Source organism: Pseudophryne corroboree, chromosome 2 (assembly GCF_028390025.1).
Source record: "Pseudophryne corroboree isolate aPseCor3 chromosome 2, aPseCor3.hap2, whole genome shotgun sequence".
In the NCBI taxonomy this organism is placed as follows: Eukaryota; Metazoa; Chordata; class Amphibia; order Anura; family Myobatrachidae; genus Pseudophryne; species Pseudophryne corroboree.
In genome coordinates this window covers 400740080-400758314 of record NC_086445.1, presented here as the reverse complement: position 1 = coordinate 400758314, position 18235 = coordinate 400740080, and the positions used below count along the sequence as shown (strand labels likewise).

The window sequence follows — 18235 nt, the reverse complement described above, 5'->3', positions numbered from 1 at the left end:
AAGCTGTTTCTTCACAGGTGATGGCAATAATAAATTAAGAGGGAAGTCCAGAAACAGAGCATTTTGTACCTAGTGGGGCGGGTCATGTTGGAGGGTATGCACTCAGTGCCTGCACTGACCCGTATGCCAGGAAACACTACGCACCACTGCAGACTGCAGACCCGGGAGCCACTGTCGCAGATCCCCAACTCCAACAATCCTCATCGCATTGTGCGTGTGCGTGTTGTGACTGTGGGTAGAACATTCCGCTCACACGCCGCAAACCGACCTTCTCTCTATCCAATAACAGCCGAGACCACGCCCTTCACTCACGCCCCCTTCACTTGCTGTGTCAGAGCTAGCCAATCACCGGGTAAGGTAGTGTTCTCGGTCCACCTACTACAGAATCGGCGCCCCGGGTTGGAGGACGGATGACTCCCCCCGGCTGCTTCGCGCTCTGTGTGAGGAGGAGACCGGTTTTCAGAGAGCCGCAGTGGCCGCACTGGGAGTACAGTGGCCGGGGGAGAGCCCGCAGTGCTGAGCCGTGCCAGAGCGCTGAACATTATGGCGGTGGAGGAGGAGGGTATCCGTGTCTTTCAGAGTGTGAGGATCAAGATAGGTGAGCGACTCGCGGGGTCTCTCCCTCCCGGTAACCCATGTCCACTGGTGTGACTCGGACATACCCGTGTCTGCTCTGCTGGCAGCCCTGAGCCGACAGTTTTCCCCTGGCACAAAGTTTCCTCCTGTCCCATGCTAAGTGATGGGTGAGGAGGGATAGTGTGTCGGCATATACTGTATACTGTAGTCCTGGTCAGCTGTAGTCATATCCCTCCAGACAGTTCCCATGCCAGCCTATCCGTCTACCATCTCTGCCCCATGCCAGTCTTCCTGTCATCTCTGTGTCCATGCTAGCCTGGTACTTACCCATCTTGGTGCCTTATTCTCTCACCCATTTTGATGCCTCTGACGGCATGCCTCTCAGCCATCTCTGTTCCCAATCTAGCCTGTCCCTCACCCAACCTGATGCCTGTGTCGGCATCCCCCACACCCATCTCTGCGCCCATGCCGGCATGCCCCTCACCCTTCTCGACACCCGTGCCGGCATGCCCCTCACCCATCCTGGGTCTGTGCCATTATGCTCCCCACCCATATCTGTGCCCGTGCTGGCATGCCCCTCATGGGTGAGTCCATGTCCTTACACTTCATGCACAACTCACCCTACCCTATAGCAGAGGCTGCATACTCTGGTACAGTAGACACTGTGTGCCAACTTGTGTGCCTTTATGTGAAGAGGAGCTAGGGCTTTAGGTAGTTGAGCGATGTCCTTATTATCTGTTACTGTACCTGTTCTAGTCACAGTTTGCATCTGTGTAATAATATCTATATATCACTCCATGCATGCACTGAGCTGAACATACAGATACTAGAAAGCTGTGTACTCCATAATTGACAACTTCCTCTGTTTTCAGAAAAGTTTTTAAAAAGAGTACCCTGTTTTACAATTACTGACCAAACATGTCTATCTTCCTGCATATTTTGTGTAATGAATCCTCACTATTACTACTCTTTGACCAATCTCAGTTAATATTTACATATGAGGAGTATTTAAATTTCCAAAAATACACATAATCAAGTTTTATAATAGTGTTATGTTGGGGATTGTAGTGCACAAAGGCTTTTTCTAGAATAGGCAGTACTGTTGGTGATTTGCTGGGATGAACCTGCTCAGCAGCAGAGGTTCCCTGGAAATTATGAATGATAATTATACTGTGGATTCAAGTTGTGACTCTTTGTCTAAGATGTGTGAATACAATGGGTGATCTGGCTTTTTGTGTGCCAAAATATGAGAGAGGAGCAGAGTTTCATGCCCATGTCTGTGTGATTTGCTACTGGCAAAACCTCTCCCTGGACAGCAACGTCTTTTTAGTGCAACAAAGCTTTCATTATTCTATCCCAGTGGAAAATCTTTGTAAAGCAAGGCCCTCAGTGACTTGAATACAAACTCATGGCAGCTTGTTGCTTATTACTTAAGAGTGTGAGCCTGCATTTCTGAAAAAATTAACACATTTAAATTATTTCTGTGGCTGAAAGTAGTCAAGATGTGGTAGTTGGGGATATCATACCCCAGGTTACTAGGGTCAATTTGAGGAAGTGGGTTTAGTGAAGTGTGTATATATATATACACATATAAAAAGTGTGTATTTTTGTGAAACTGCCTATACATTCTTCTACACAGAATGTTTGATACTGTATAATGTATGTGTTGAGGGTTTATTTGCAAAATACAAAACAATAACGTATTTACAGATCTCCTGAAACTTTTAAGGGGGGTACACACTAGGCGATTTCTGGCTAAAAAATAAACGCATTATCGTTTATTTTTTTGCCTGAAATCGTCCAGTGTCTATGGGGGTGATATTGGTAAACGATGAACGATGCGTGCTCCCGCATGTCATTCACCGTTCACCAATATTTAGCTGACATGCAACTCCACCCGTCAATGTTGGCCTGAGCTGCATGACGGTGACGTCACTGAACGTTATCGTTGAACGATAATGTTTAGTGTGTACGCACTATATCGTTGAACACTATGGGGTCGATTCAATTCGGCAATTTAAGAATAGCGCCGGGAATTAGCTCCCGACGCTATTCAATTCAGCTGCTAGTTACCCGCAATTATCGGGAATTCTTCTCTCATCCCCGGGGGGTGAGAGAAGAAAACTGACAAAAGTGCTTCCTCGCGGCCGGCGCAAGACTGATTCTGTCGGGAATCAGCATCGCCGTGGGTAGTTAAGTCGGAGAATGCCCGTTCTCCCGACAAAACTACCTGTTAAGTCGGCGAGAACGTGCTTTCGCCGACTTAACTGGAGCTTAATTGAATAGCGTCGGGAGCTAATTCCCGGTGCTATTCATAAATTGCCGAATTGAATCGACCCCAAAATCGTTCAACGATATAGTTGTTCAACGGCGGCATCTACTTATTTGGTAGTGTGTACCCGCCTTTAAGTTACATATGTATAGAGCTTCTAGCTATTTTTGTTATGTTTACATTTACATATTTAACATAGCTCATTTATGTAAGTAAGAACCCACTGCACAGATAGTTGCTCGTGACTCCTACTTCGTGCCTACAGAAGAGTCCTTTGTGAGGATATGCATTGTTCAATGGGATGAGTTGGGCATAATGGATATTTTGCAGTGGATAATTTACTGTAAGTGCATGAGGTGCTTTTGTACCCAAATGTCAAAATGACATTGTGTTTGTGGGACACTGGGCAAACAGAACCCTGGTCACGCATTTTTTCTTAACCAAGTATTTTAAATAGGAAGCATTATTAACCATAAATGGATGGTTAGATTTGGAGAAGGGCTTGTCACCTTTAATACTTTGACATGACAAACATGCTGCTTTTATAAAGTATATAGCTCTATATTATATGTATTTTTAAAGTGAGAGACTTTCACACATGAAGGGAAACCAACAGTTTGGTTGTGGTTTTCTATAAAGTGTTAAATCAGATGAGAAATTATTTCACTTAAAGGTGGAGTCCAGATAGCTAAACCACAAAATGTTGATATGTTTTTTACTTTTTATATAGTTAGATTTGTTTCCCTCCCATTGATGTTCTGTAGTTTGATGCTGTATTTATTAAAGTGGATATAAAATTTGCGGTACACCGGTTACTGTGGTACCTTGCAGTGCGCGTTCATCCGCTCGATGCCTCCTTCCCTGCTCATCTGAGGGTGGAATTCGGTTAGCCCTGATAATTGAATGGGAATGAAAAATGGGGGCAGCCTTGAGCTTTTTCGTTTCGGGCTATTAAATTATCTTTGTTCGGGTGTTAACACATAGGTCTGGGAATGTATCCATATTCTATGTGTTAACTCACGAAAATAGGCTATTTAACACAGGCTTTTTCGAGCCTACTCAGGTTCGAGAAAAAAAACCAAACCCAAAGTTCAGCCTGCGGGCTTACTTTAGGGACAGTTAAATAGCCCAGGGAGATCAATTAGTCTGAGGTATATTATATGACCTGTTGAAATGGACCAATATTTGATTGTTACTTAAGTTGTGGCCTTCTGTGGCAGCTTACAACAACGTTATATTCCATAAGATACATAGGGGTATATGTATTAAAGTTTGCAGGGAGATAACGTAGAAAGAGATGGAGTACCAACCAATCCGATCCTAACTGTTTACAGGCAGTGTTTGAAAAATGACAGGAGCTGATTGGTTCGTACTTTATCTCTCTTCATGTTTCGATACATATGCCCATAGTGCTGTGAAAATGGTTCCCAATGCGTTGTGTTTACATGTTTGTCATTAGTCCGTTGATTGTGCTAGATAACTCAATAAAGCATATTGACCATGTTTACATGTGAACGTCATCAGTACACAAAAGTCACAAAACTTGTTTATATGGGCCAAGCAGTGTTGTTTTGATGTGGTCTATAGAGGTTCCATGGCTAAAGGGATGAATGATCCCTCTGACCACACAATTTAAGATCTAGATTATATACACACCCAACATGAAGTAAGTATTTTTAACGTGTGCCACAAAAAAACGGCCGTCTTCAAGTGATGTGTAAACCCAGCCTCTCAGTGGTTTTGGGTCAGAAAAGGAAGTGAAAAGTGCAAAGGAAATTGCTTCACCTAGCTTAACTCCTTTAAAATAACATGTAAAGTATCCTTTTCTCTTTATTTTGTATATAACTATAACAAATATATATAATATAGTAATGTGATACATTAGATAACTGCACCATATTTTATTTTTTATTTTAAAGAATTGTTATTTAGTGGTTCAATTAGCCATTAAAAAGGTTAATAATACCTTATGACACACCTCAAAAATCAATGCTATGAAATATCTCCAAAACTGAGTATATGCTGCTGCTCCAGAGTATGTTTACTCCCTAATAATGATTGCTGTAATCAGAGCTAGAATGATAAATGGGATGGGAGAAAGGAGAACAAGCGACTTCACAAATCATTGTCTTTGTGGGCTATGACCATTATGTGTCCAGTATTCTTAATGCTATGTAAAGACAGGATTTTTCCTTAGCGTCTTTGAATTGTTTAGCGCCACATACATCTTCAAATGCTTCTATAATGCCTCGCAGGTAAATTGAATAGGAGTCATAAATGCCTAACATCGGTTCTCTTTAAAAACTATTGGATTGGGCACAAAAAAAAATGCTCTTTAGTTTCACAAATGGAAAAAAAAAATCCATCTTGGATGTATAGAAAATGATAAGCATGCACAGTGTTTAAAGCTTCAGGCAAGGGTTTATATAACAAAGAGTCATCCATAAGTATGCTCAATTATGCATGGTAATTCAGATCTGTCCAAAATGGCTTTGCCTCAGCCTGTGAGGCAAAAAGCTGATAGAATTATTTATGTGGGCTTGCTTAGCCATATGACCAATATAGTAGTAAAGAAGACATGGTGAAAGGACAGATTTAGTAGTGACTGGATTCTTAGGTGAAAAGTCAGCTTGAATACAGGGATGGGCATCCTTAAATATTCACCGTCTAGTCAAATGTCTCTTACTACGTTTAGCTAGCCGTTGAATTAAATCTCTTATGATGCTGGTGTCTGACTATCCCTCTTTTATAGAGTAGATAAGGAGTTACTTGCAGGAGGAGATTAGTAAATAATTGTCATTGCATAATATACAGAGATCTTTTAGAATAATTATTTTTGTTGTGCTTTGTCAAATGCAGTAAAAACATAAAGGGGCTGTAATTGCTCCTACACTGCATTCACAAAACTAAATGGACATTTTCTCCCATATGCAGAGTTGTACTTCTCTTCGTGGCATTGGTTTCATATCCATATTCATTAGCAATGGCTACTTTCACCAGCTGTATTCTTGGTACAAAGATGACTTCTGCATAGGCCACATTTAACCAACACACCCTCACTGAACATTGTCTACATGTGAACGCCCTACTACAACCCAGTTATGCCCCTTCAGATGTTAGTGAGGTGTAACTGAGTTACATGTGACTCTGCATCGTCCATACTTGTAAATGCTTTGCTATAAAGCGTATGCCGTTTAACATGCAAAGTACATTCATCAAACTGACTTGTGCTCACCTCTGTATTCGCTCCAATGTGGGGAATTGAATTGCATACTATGTGCTGCTTGGAAATGCCACGATACCTGTCTGTTCACATATTGACCTTATACGGTAGGGCTGACATTGCAATTTTTCTCCTTTTGGGATGTGAGGTAAATCTTATGATGCCGATGGATTCGATTTGCCAATCCGGAATGACACCTAATGTCCAGTGTACTGAATTGAATTCCCCCCATGTATGTTTACTTGATCCTTTTGGCCTGTCCTGAACTTCTTCCATATCCCCTATATTTAAATGTTTACTTTCTAAGGCCGAGCATGCATGCTACAATTATCTGGCCAGATAATTGTACAATGTATGTAGGGGACCTATCCGAAAATATCAAACAGATGGTTATGCTAAATTGTCCAGCATGTCCCTCCGATGCAATATTTTTTAAGTTGCATGTCGGCTGCACCAGGGACAGTGTATGCCCTATTGCGGCTGTCTGACGGACATTTCCCTTGTTCCTTCACAGGAGAATGAGGAAAGGTCTCCTCCCCAGGGGAGGAGCACAGTTATTGTGTTCCGTATACTGTGGGAGCTATCACTGTGTATGGCCACAATAAGTCAGGCTGGCAGATAAAATGCCTGTCAATCTGACATGCATTTTACCTGCACGTGTATGCCAATTTTAAGGAATTATATATCTCTGAACTAAGATCGTTTGTTTGAATGACCCAATGGTTTTTAATAATTGTGAAGAGAATGTATAGGATGAGTTTTAGGGACAGAGCAAAATTCCAAGTTTTTTGTCTAAGATATAAGTAAAATATTAGTTTGATCATCCATTTTTACAACATTACAAAGTGAAATTCATAACTTACTGAATAAAGATAAATCATTAATGAGGAGAAATGTTGGTGGTGAGGAGGAGGAGAAATGATGATGAGGGGCTCTACTGTGCGGGGTAACGTGTATAAGGGGTACTAATGTGTGGCATCCTGTGTATAAGGGGCTCTACTGTATGGTGTAACGTGTATAAGGGGCACTGTGTGGCGTCCTGTGTATAAGGGGTACTACTGTGTGGCGTAACATGTATAAGGGGCTTTACCATTTGGTGTAATGTGAATTATATTCTATGAATTCTAGAATACTATTCTGTGGCCACGCCCTTTCCCCCAAAGCCACACTTATTTATTTTTGACACGCATCTTTGGTGTGTGCAATCTTTATTTCACATATGGGGGAGAAACAATTCTCTTTCTGGCACAGGGCTTCAAAATCTACTTACGGCTCTGGATACTGGACATAATAGTCTGCATCATTGTGTGCAGCCATGTAATGAAAATGTGCATAATTTACCTCTGTACACAACAAAAATCACGTCATTTATCAAAAATCAAATCGATTCTGTTTAACAGTACAGCACATGCATGCATGTTAAGGGGGGTACTCACTGAGCGATAATCTAAGCAATCTGACTAGATTGCTTAGGTTTTAAGCATGATCGCTCCATGCAGTGCCGTTTCTTGTGGCGGGTGAGCACAGGGCGCCCGCCGCGGCACTTCCTGAGCACTTTCAAACCCCCCTCCCCTCTCCTCCCGAGTGCCCAGTCCGGGGGGGCGGGGTTTCGCAGAATGACGCGTTTGCGTAGTGACGTCACGACGCAATCGCGTCATTCCGCGAAACCCCGCCCCCGAGCTGGGCACTCGGGAGAAGGGGGAGCCAAGCCGGCCAGCGATGCGCAGACGAGGGAGAGGCGGCTGAAGAGCGGGAAGAACCGCTTCAAATGTAAGTCAGCCCTTCTCCCTCTCTCTCTCTCTCTCTCTCTCTCTCTCTCTCTCTCTCTCTCTCTCTCTCTCTCTCTCTCTCTCTCTCTCTCTCTCTCTCTCTCTCTCTCTCTCTCTCTCCCCCCCCCCCCCCCCCACCTGCCGTACTGTGTAAAATGGGGACACTTGTCTGCCGGAATGTATAAAATGGGGACACTTGCCTGCCGTACTGTGTAAAATGGGGGCACGTGCCTGCCGGAATGTGTAAAATGGGGACACTTTCCTGCCGCAATGTGTAAAATGGGGACACTTGCCTGCCATGCTGTGTAAAATGGGGGCACGTGCCTGCCTCAATGTGTAAAATGGGGGCACGTGCCTGCCGCAATGTGTAAAATGGGGTCACTTGCCTGCCATGCTGTGTAAAATGGGGGCACGTGCCTGCCGCAATGTGTAAAATGGGGACACTTTCCTGCCGCAATGTGTAAAATGGGGACACTTGCCTGCCGTACTGTGTAAAATGGGGGCACGTGCCTGCCGCAATGTGTAAAATGGGGACACTTGCCTGTTGTACTGTGTAAAATGGGGGCACGTGCCTGCCGCAATGTGTAAAATGGGGACACTTGCCTGCCGTAATGTGTAAAATGGGGACACTTGCTTGCCGTAATGTGTAAAATGGGGACACTTGTCTGCCGGAATGTGTAAAATGGGGACACGTGCCTGCCGCAATGTGTAAAATGGGGGCACGTGCCTGCCGCAATGTGTAAAATGGGGACACTTTCCTGCCACAATGTGTAAAATGAGGACACTTTCCTGCCGCAATGTGTAAAATGGTGACACTTTCCTGCCGCAATGTGTAAAATGGGGACACTTTCCTGCCGCAATGTGTAAAATGGGGACACTTTCCTGCCGCAATGTGTAAAATGGGGACACTTGCCTGCCGTACTGTGTAAAATGGGGGCTTGTGCCTGCCGCAATGTGTAAAATGGGGACACTTTCCTGCCGCAATGTGTAAAATGGGGACACTTGCCTGCCGTACTGTGTAAAATGGGGGCACGTGCCTGCTGCAATGTGTAAAATGGGGTCACTTGCCTGCCATGCTGTGTAAAATGGGGGCACGTGCCTGCCGCAATGTGTAAAATGGGGACACTTGCCTGTTGTACTGTGTAAAATGGGGGCACGTGCCTGCCGCAATGTGTAAAATGGGGACACTTTCCTGCCGCAATGTGTAAAATGGGGACACTTGCCTGCCGTACTGTGTAAAATGGGGGCACGTGCCTGCCGCAATGTGTAAAATGGGGACACTTGCCTGTTGTACTGTGTAAAATGGGGGCACGTGCCTGCCGCAATGTGTAAAATGGGGGCACGTGCCTGCCGCAATGTGTAAAATGGGGACACTTGCCTGCCGCAATGTGTAAAATGGGGACACTTGCTTGCCGTAATGTGTAAAATGGGGACACTTGTCTGCCGGAATGTGTAAAATGGGGACACGTGCCTGCCGCAATGTGTAAAATGGGGGCACGTGCCTGCCGCAATGTGTAAAATGGGGACACTTTCCTGCCACAATGTGTAAAATGAGGACACTTTCCTGCCGCAATGTGTAAAATGGTGACACTTTCCTGCCGCAATGTGTAAAATGGGGACACTTTCCTGCCGCAATGTGTAAAATGGGGACACTTTCCTGCCGCAATGTGTAAAATGGGGACACTTGCCTGCCGTACTGTGTAAAATGGGGGCTTGTGCCTGCCGCAATGTGTAAAATGGGGACACTTTCCTGCCGCAATGTGTAAAATGGGGACACTTTCCTGCCGCAATGTGTAAAATGGGGACACTTGCCTGCCGTTCTGTGTAAAATGGGGGCACGTGCCTGCCGCAATGTGTAAAATGGGGACACTTGCCTAACGTGCTGTGTAAAATGGGGACACTTGCCTGCTGTAATGTGTAAAATGAGGACTTTTTTTTTTTTATCCTGTGGTGGCCGTGATGATGAAATCAGGTGAGGCCACGCCCATCTTAACAAAGCCACGCCCACAGGCCAATCTAGCAGGTCGCTCATTTCACCCGAGGGGTGAAATGATCGCCCCCCCCCCCCCCCCCCCCCCGTCTCCCTCCGCATGCTCAGCACACATTGCGCTGTGCTGAGCGGCAGGAGAGATGTGTGCTGAGCGGTTCGTTCAGCACACATCTCTCCCACATCGACCCGTGTATACGGGCCTTACCCTTGGTTTGGTCACATTTCCTAGGTCAGTGGATGGCACTTTTTGGGTATTGTTCTTGCATTAAAATCGCTAGTAAAACACACAAAATTGTCGACAATGAATTGAATCTTTTTGTGGAGTAGATAAGTACTGAAGTAAGTAGATTGGTAAAAAACAAACAAACGATGAAGGTAATCTGGATTACCCTTCAGTATCTCCAGTGTTTTCCCTAAAATTTCTGTTGACAGACTAAGGGGCCCTACACATATCACGATGCGCCGCCGAGGTGCCCGACGGCCGATACGAGCGACCCGGCGGCGGGGGGGCAGTGACGGGGGGAGTGAAGTTTCTTCACTCCCCCCGTCACGCAGCTGCATTGAAGTGCAGGCAAATATGGACGAGATCGTCCATATTGGCCTGCATGCACAGCCGACGGGAGACCAGCGATGAACGAGCGCGGGGACGCGCATCGTTCATCGCTGGAGTCTTCACACTGAAAGATATGAACGAGTTCTCGTTCATTTATGAACGAGATCGTTCATATCTTTCAGAATATCGGCCAGTGTGTAGGGCCTATTAGCCTTAAGGATTTGTACAAAGTGTAATGCTTGTGAAAGATGGTTTACACTGCATTTGTGGTGGTGATGTACATTAAAACCCTCCTAGTTATAAAGTAGACAGTAGAGAATGTGTATTTCCGCTCTAGATCCACTAGTATTGTTGGCCTACATTCTATTGCTGTCAGACAACGTAGTGAGCCTTCCTGTCTCAATCAAGGGTCATCGTGTATGGGTGTGTATACAGTGCTGAGCTGAATTACAATCCAGCACCCCTGGATGCTTGGATTTTTGTGTGGAGCCATATGGCTGCGTACAAAGATCCACAAGTCCATTGACAGCGTTCCAAGTTACAGCAACTCTCACATCTAATTGAATTGATCCCTTTACTGTCATTGATACTTCAGATTACTGATTAAGAGAAGTACAATAGTTTCATACTTTTTAATCACAATTTTTTTCAACACCATTTTTATTATTTTTACTCTAATTTTTCTGCATTCATATTTACTATGCTTTTATAATCTTTTGTTTTCCATCTTTTTGTTTGTATATTGTGCACTTCTCTGAGATTTATAGAACTCTACATGTGTTATTCAAAGTTAATACATTTTATTAGTTTGATAAATAGAAGTGAGTTTTATTCTACCTACGAGAGCTTTGAATGGTAACTACGCTGTTTCACACTTTGTTGTACTACCAACATAAATATACTGTAACTGTTATTTTACTGCTGTATGCACACCAACAAACCATAACCCTACTAGTATTAACACCTTGTACAGAAATCAATTTGGAGGTTGGAAGTGGATTTAACTGATGTGGTTAAATTGTTTACTTCTAGGGAACATAATAAATCTATTTTATGGAAAATGTGTATCTTTTCAGAAGAAATCCTAATGTGCACATTAGATAGAGAATGATCTCCTAGCCCATTCAGTTGGTGTATAAGATAATACACCTAAAAATCTCTTCTTTCTTGCTTTGACTTTTTCACCTAGGCTCACCTCAAAACACAGATGTGTTTGGTATACTCACTGGTAAGTATGTGCCACCCACATTAGAGTGTTTTATTGTACTGGTGTTTTTCCATTGCAGTAGCAAAGGTGGAGTATGGTCATAAAATGTAACACTTGCAAGGTAGCGCTGCTACTTTAACTCTACAGAAACCCACTTGACATCAGTGTGGTTTGATTACAAGCTGTAGAGCTTGGCATGACATCCAGATCATGGTTACACTTTAACATGTTTATTTGCTGCCTTTTCTTCTGTAGATTTTCGGCAGAAATTACTTCCCACCTGTCTTTCACTAAATGTATATTTAATTTCAAGAGTAGGAACCTTGATCATTACAAATGGGTATAACCTTTTATGAAATCTAATGCATACATATTTGTAAATAAAGAAGCTACAGCCAATCTTATTCAAACTCTGTGATGGGCAATCTGATGCACTCCCAATGCTTTACGTGTAACTCTCCAACCTTTTAAAAGGGTTGCATGTTACTTTAATTTTAAAGCTGTAAAAAGAACCCCAAGCAACCTTGCACCCTAAATAATTCATCTCTGAATACCTCCATACAGTATGCCCCTCACTTGCTCCAACATTCACTTGCCATAATATTCCCCCATGCCTATTTTGAGTCTTTACAATTCCTTTTCTCTTTCCACTAGCCTATACCATAGTCCTTCATTTTCTCTTTATCGTCTCCTTTTTCTTTCTTCCCCCTCCTTCCTTCCTGCATCCCATACTAACTCCCCGTTACTGACCACAACCACCACTAGCCCCTTCCTCCTTCCCTTGTGCATAGAGCAAAGTACTAAATGTTGTCATTCATCTGTACAACTGTCATAAGGCATTGCAGTGATTCTTTTGAACAGCTCCAATGGAAGAACTGTATTTGCACCAGTACCTGCTTCCCGCTATTCTCTATGAGGGGAATTCAAGTGTTTTGCCTACTGGCGGTCACTTGATGGGGCCCGACTGAGCAATTCAAATGTTGCTCCATTCAGGCATGCACAGCCGCTGGCGCTGACGTTTCTGGTACGTTCCATCATTTTGATGTTGACAGGCTGGTAACTAGTTAACAATAATACAGATGTTAATTGAGTTTTTGTTGTATGAATATTGAGTGTCATTTATACCCCTTTCAGACCGCCAGCAATAACCCGGGTTATTGCACGTGAACGCACAACAACCTGGGTTGAGGCAAAGTCTGAAAGTAACCAGTTGAAATAATCCTGGTTGAGCGACCCGATATTTCAGCTTGGGTAGCGAGCAGGGTTGAACGGGATCCGCTCTCTAGGTCGACCACTATTGGTCGACATGTTCTAGGTCAAAAGGTCGACATGAGTTATTCACGATTTTTTTTTCTTTTTTTGAACATTTTCATACTTAACGATCCACGTGGACTACGATTGGAATGGTAATCCTTGCCCGAAGCAAGGGGACACGGTGCACTAATTGGGGTTCCCGGTCACTCTATGAAGATAACGACATAAAAAAAACCCATAAACTCCTGTCGACCTAGACCCTGTTGACTTAGAGACCCTATTGACCTAGTTACTGTCGACCAATAGTGGTCGACCTAGACACTGTCGACCTAGTTACTATCTACCTTTCATACCACACCCGGGTTGAACATGGGTTCTACCCGGCTTGCGGGGCAGTGTGAACGGGTAAGCCAGGTCGATGCAATCGTATAATCTCCAATCGCTGCCTCCTGATGCGTCGCGGTGTTGTCACCAACCCAGCAATAAGCTGTGTCGGGTCGCCAGTCTGAAAGGGGCTCAGCCGGGAATAACCTGTGCACAAATCCCTGGTGCGACCTGGCTATATCGGTATGAAAGTGGTATGAATTATGTGCCAAAGGTAACTTTTTGTGCCCACTGTGAGCTGCGGTTGTTTGCTTACATTTTCTAAAGTACTGGAAAAATGTCAGAATGTTATTGCTTGTTATGAACAACACTCTGTTTTTACAGTTGTCATAAAATTCACACTTTGTTTTATGTTCTCCTTTTTTACAATGCATTTGTTTAGCCTTTTACGCTAACTTTTGACCAGTGAAGTTTTAGTATGTCACTGTTCTGTACTTGAGATATCCCCCATGTCCATCTCCTTCGTGTAGTGTTAGTACTGTAGTTATTTGTGTGCTAGTTGTATGCATGTATACCTTGCTCTTATCTCCAAATAGCATTATAATGAAGAGCATGCTGCATACTAATAGACTCTCGGACTGTCTTCTGAGAGAGCTCTCTGTAATAGCACAGGAAAATATTATGCTATGACGCACACAGTTTATTATGCTCACAGCATAGTCAAGTGCAAGCAATTAAATAATTGTCTTTATTGCGGTGGATTTCCAGCGATGTTGATGTCTGACTTTCTGGGAATATTAATAAATGTTAACATGTCCTTTGATACTTGTATTTACTTCTCTGAGTGGCGATAGGGGCTGGCTAATTGGATTATTGTGAGCTTCATGGCAATTTCTATAGTTAATAGTGATTAATAGCCTCATTTTCCATCTAACAAATTGCAATAAACTTTTTATTTTGATTTCTGGTAAATGTAAAATATTGTCTGTCTCCACCTTTTGAGTAGTGCTCAGTAAAACATAGATAGCCGGCTCTGGTAGCCGTGTCCATGTAGTTGGCCAGAATTGAAATTGATATTTTGGGGCCTTGACTTGACTTGACTATAGAGGTGCTGTGGAGAAGTAGAACTGTGACTGTACAGGCAACCAGATCACCATCCTTACCTACTGTGCCAGTAATCCGGCAGGCACTGATATTTCCTAACCTCCTACACAAAGCCTTTATAGTAGTCGTGATTTTTCAGGGGGACAGTGAACAAGATTGAACTTCCTCTTGAGGGAATTTTCAGGAAGCTGCCCATGGGGTCTTTCCTTGAGTCATTTGTTTTCTTTTTCTGAGAAGGACTGAATGAAGACAGGAAACTGCAACTAAATCTCAGTTGGTGAAGCTATAAATCTAGAGAAATGCTTCTGTTGCTGAATGTATACAGTAACAGACTAGTATCTTTGAGACCACCTTATACATAAAGTTCATTTAAGCATTGTACTGTAGTGCTCATTGTATGAAGCACATTGATAAAGCTGTTTACCTAGGTCACTGGCAGGCAGCCTACTAATATTTGGGGACTTCGCTTGAAAGACATTATTACTTTAAAGGGCTTCATGTTAAATATGTTCTTACTATTTATGTTGCAGTTTTTAGAGAATAGTTTTTTTTTTTTTTTTTTTTTTAACAGTAGGTCTCCAATCCTGTTCTTAGATAAAATTACACACCTACTGCCCCTAGCCACCAGCTGAGCATCAGTTACATAGGTCCTTCATGATGACTCTTTTTAAAGAATTGTATAGAGCAGTGATTTTCAACCTTTTTTTTTAACTCGCGGCACACCAAACAATAGTTTAAAATTGGCAAGGCACACCATCAGTATATTGGCCCTCAGAGTAAAAAAGAATCCACACATTGACCTACACAGAAAAAACAATCACATTGCCCCCCACATAAATAATGTTACTCCTTACATAAATCCTATTGCTCCCCACATAAATTAATCACATTGCTCCCCACATAAATCCTATTGCTCCCCACAGGAGAAATAAAATAACAAATATTAGCCCCTTCCTGTCAGCTGTCCTTCTCCCTGTCTCTCAGTGGCGGTGGTTGTTCATAGTGGAGTGCTGCGAATACTGAGCAGCGGATGGTCGGGCAGATGTGGGTGGGAAGGAAAGATGTGTATGCAGGCGGGTGAGCTGGCTGGGTGGTGAGACGATGCGGCCGTGACCTATGATGTCACACCGCCGCGTCTTCAATGCAACGGTCAAACCCGGAGCACGACTGATCCTCTAAGAAGAGTCTGGGCCACAGTTTGCTCTGAAGGTGCATGCAGTGGCTCTGACTCCGCGGCACACCTTGCAGCTGGTCGCGGCACAGTAGTGTGCCACGACACACTGGTTGAAAAAGGCTGGTATAGAGGGACAAAATAGAAAATATTTATTTTATTGTGTTCTTTTTTTTGTGGCGCTTCCATTCACGCCGCACTGATTGAAAGTTGTGTGCTATCAATGCTTGTTGATCAGATCTGGCAAAGTTGATTGTTCTTGCTTTTGGTCATCCCATATGAAGAATGACTTTATTATTTATGTACTCTGTAATTGGGCGCTGCGGAACCCTTGTGGCGCCATATAAATAAAGGATGATGATGATGATGATGCTACTACGAGTAGCAAATAGGATAGCTCTGTATAAAATATAGATGGATATAATGCCCACTGTCACTGGTCACCTGCTGGACGCCAATGTGCAATGCACTTTAGGTCAGATGTGCACACACCCTGTCAATGGGGTCGATTCAATTCGGCAACTTATGAATAGCGCCGGGAATTAGCTCCTGACGCTATTCAATTCAGCTGCTAGTTACCCGCAATTGACGGGAATTCTTCTCTCATCCCCGGGGGATGAGAGAAGAAACCCGACAAAAGTGCTGCCTCGCGGCCGGCGCGAGGCTGATTCTGTCGGGAATTAGCCTCGCCCCGGGGAGTTAATTCGGAGAATGCCCGTTCTCCCGACAATTCAACCTGTTTAGTCGGCGAGAACGGGCCATCGCCGACTTAACTGGAGCTGAATTGAATAGCGTCGGGAGCTAATTCCCGTCGCTATTTATAAGTTGCCGAATTGAATCGACCCCTATGTCGCTCTGCATCTGACTGAGTGGCGGCAGTGCTCCATCTGAAAATGGCAATGAGTACTGGAGATAAAAGTAAGTTGAAAAGAAATGGGTGGGGGAGGGGAGCAGGATATAAAGCGACTGAAGGGCAGTGAGAGGGAGGAGAGAAAGGTCCTAAGGGGGCAAACACAGATAATGGAAGACTGGAGGGAATAGAGAGATAAAAAAATGTACAACACAGGGAACTACTACTAGTATATGACCAACATTAAAGGGCAGGTATATTATAGCAAAAGACATAGCAGTTGGTTGTATGGTTTTCTGCTTTGTGCATAGTGCGGTCTAGGTACTGATTGTATACAAATTGATTCTAGCGTTCCCTACTTCTAAGTTGTTTACATACCGAACCCGAGATGACAGAATATGTTGTATTTGGTGCTCACACCACAAATTGTATTATTTCTGGTGAAGGGAATGGCAAATATTGCATGTTACTTTTTTCAAGCCAGATGCTACACCAAGGGGTATATTTATAAAATTGTTTATTTTTAGTTGCTTATAGCAGCCAGTCAGATTGTATCTATATTTTCTAAAAGGCGCTAGACTTCTTCACTTCTAAAACCCCGCACTTTAATAAATATACCCTCCTACCCTCTCAAGTGCTTTGAATGTTATTTAGGGGGAGATTTATCAAAACTTGGAGAGAGATAAAGTACCAACCAATCCGCTCCTAGCTGTTATTCTTCACACCTAGGGGGAGATGTTCTAAGCAGTGATAAAAGTGGGGAACTTGCCCATGGAAACCAATCAGCATTGACGTAACATTTATAATTTGCATACTATAAAAGTATACAGAGCAGCTGATTGGTCGCTATGGGCAACTTCTCCACTGGCTCACTTCTCCAGTTTTATCACTGCTTGGTACATGCCCCCTAGATTGTAAAATGCCAGTTTGAAGCAGATTGGCTTTTATTGGGACTTTATCTCACGCTAAACTTTGATCATCCCCCCCCCCCCTTATTGGAAACATTGAATTTGACTGCAGATAAGAAACTCTTGGCCCATCTAGTCTGCGCTTTCTTCCCTGTTGATACATAAAAACTGGGTGTGGGTTGGTGTCTACTTCAAAATTCAGTTATTTATGGTTAATGTGATAGGCAAAACTAGTGCCGGCGCTGACAGTGCTGTTATGTTATGTTCCGTCATTTTGATGGGCTGGATACTAGTATTGACATAATTAAACCTAAGGAGGGCGGGTAAGCACAATTAACTTAATATTTTTTACTACGTATTTCAATAAGAAACTTTTGGCATAGGGGTGCTGTGAAAAATAAGCTGATACTTTAGGGTGCCATGATTCAACTGGCAATCCTGATACTCTGCTAAATGAGTGTCCTTTAGCTTTAAAGATAGTTGCCCCCTTCTGGTTATAATGTATCATTATGGAATCGAATCATCGCTTCAGAATGCTGATACTTGTGTGGCTGGAAATAAAAATCCATTTATTAATTATGGAAAATCCTTGACAGAACAAATTGGAAATTATATTGTGGTGATATTTATTTAAATAACTAAATGGCTATTAGTTACTTACAAACAAATATTGAGGTCTACATATTATGATGACCTTAAAAGTTCAGATGCATAAAACAATACACAACCCTACACAAGGAACGCCTTACTAAGTGTGGTTTTAATACCCACATGACCACCTTGCTGACTAGCTTTTTTTTAAATTATTTGTTTTGTCGTGTTATAGTTGACTTGCACATTATCTTCATTCGTCGTCTCAGGTTCATCTTTGTATCTTATATTGATGGATGGATGTGTGTGTGGGGGGGGGGGGGAGGAGGAGGAGTGGCTACAGTTTGTTCGGATATAACCGCATCCCGTTTGTTCATATTGTCAAGAGTCTACTAAATTGATTGTGTGAGGGAAGTATGACAGGGTGGTGGGAAATGGAGAAA

At 43.2% G+C, this 18235-nt stretch overlaps 1 protein-coding gene across 4 annotated transcripts in view; it reads left to right on the top strand.

Moving 5' to 3' along the window:
• Window positions 1–330: 330 nt before the first annotated feature.
• The window catches only part of RASA3 (RAS p21 protein activator 3), a 398462-nt gene continuing 380557 nt past the window's right edge, over window positions 331–18235 (top strand). For 2 of the 4 annotated variants that reach the window (XM_063953391.1, XM_063953390.1), the window contains exon 1: window positions 331–598. In XM_063953391.1, the coding sequence (XP_063809461.1) occupies window positions 544–598 (55 nt within the window). In that variant the 5' untranslated portion in view covers window positions 331–543. The remainder of the gene's footprint in view (window positions 599–18235) is intronic. The other 2 variants (XM_063953393.1, XM_063953392.1) reach the window with 2 other exon arrangements.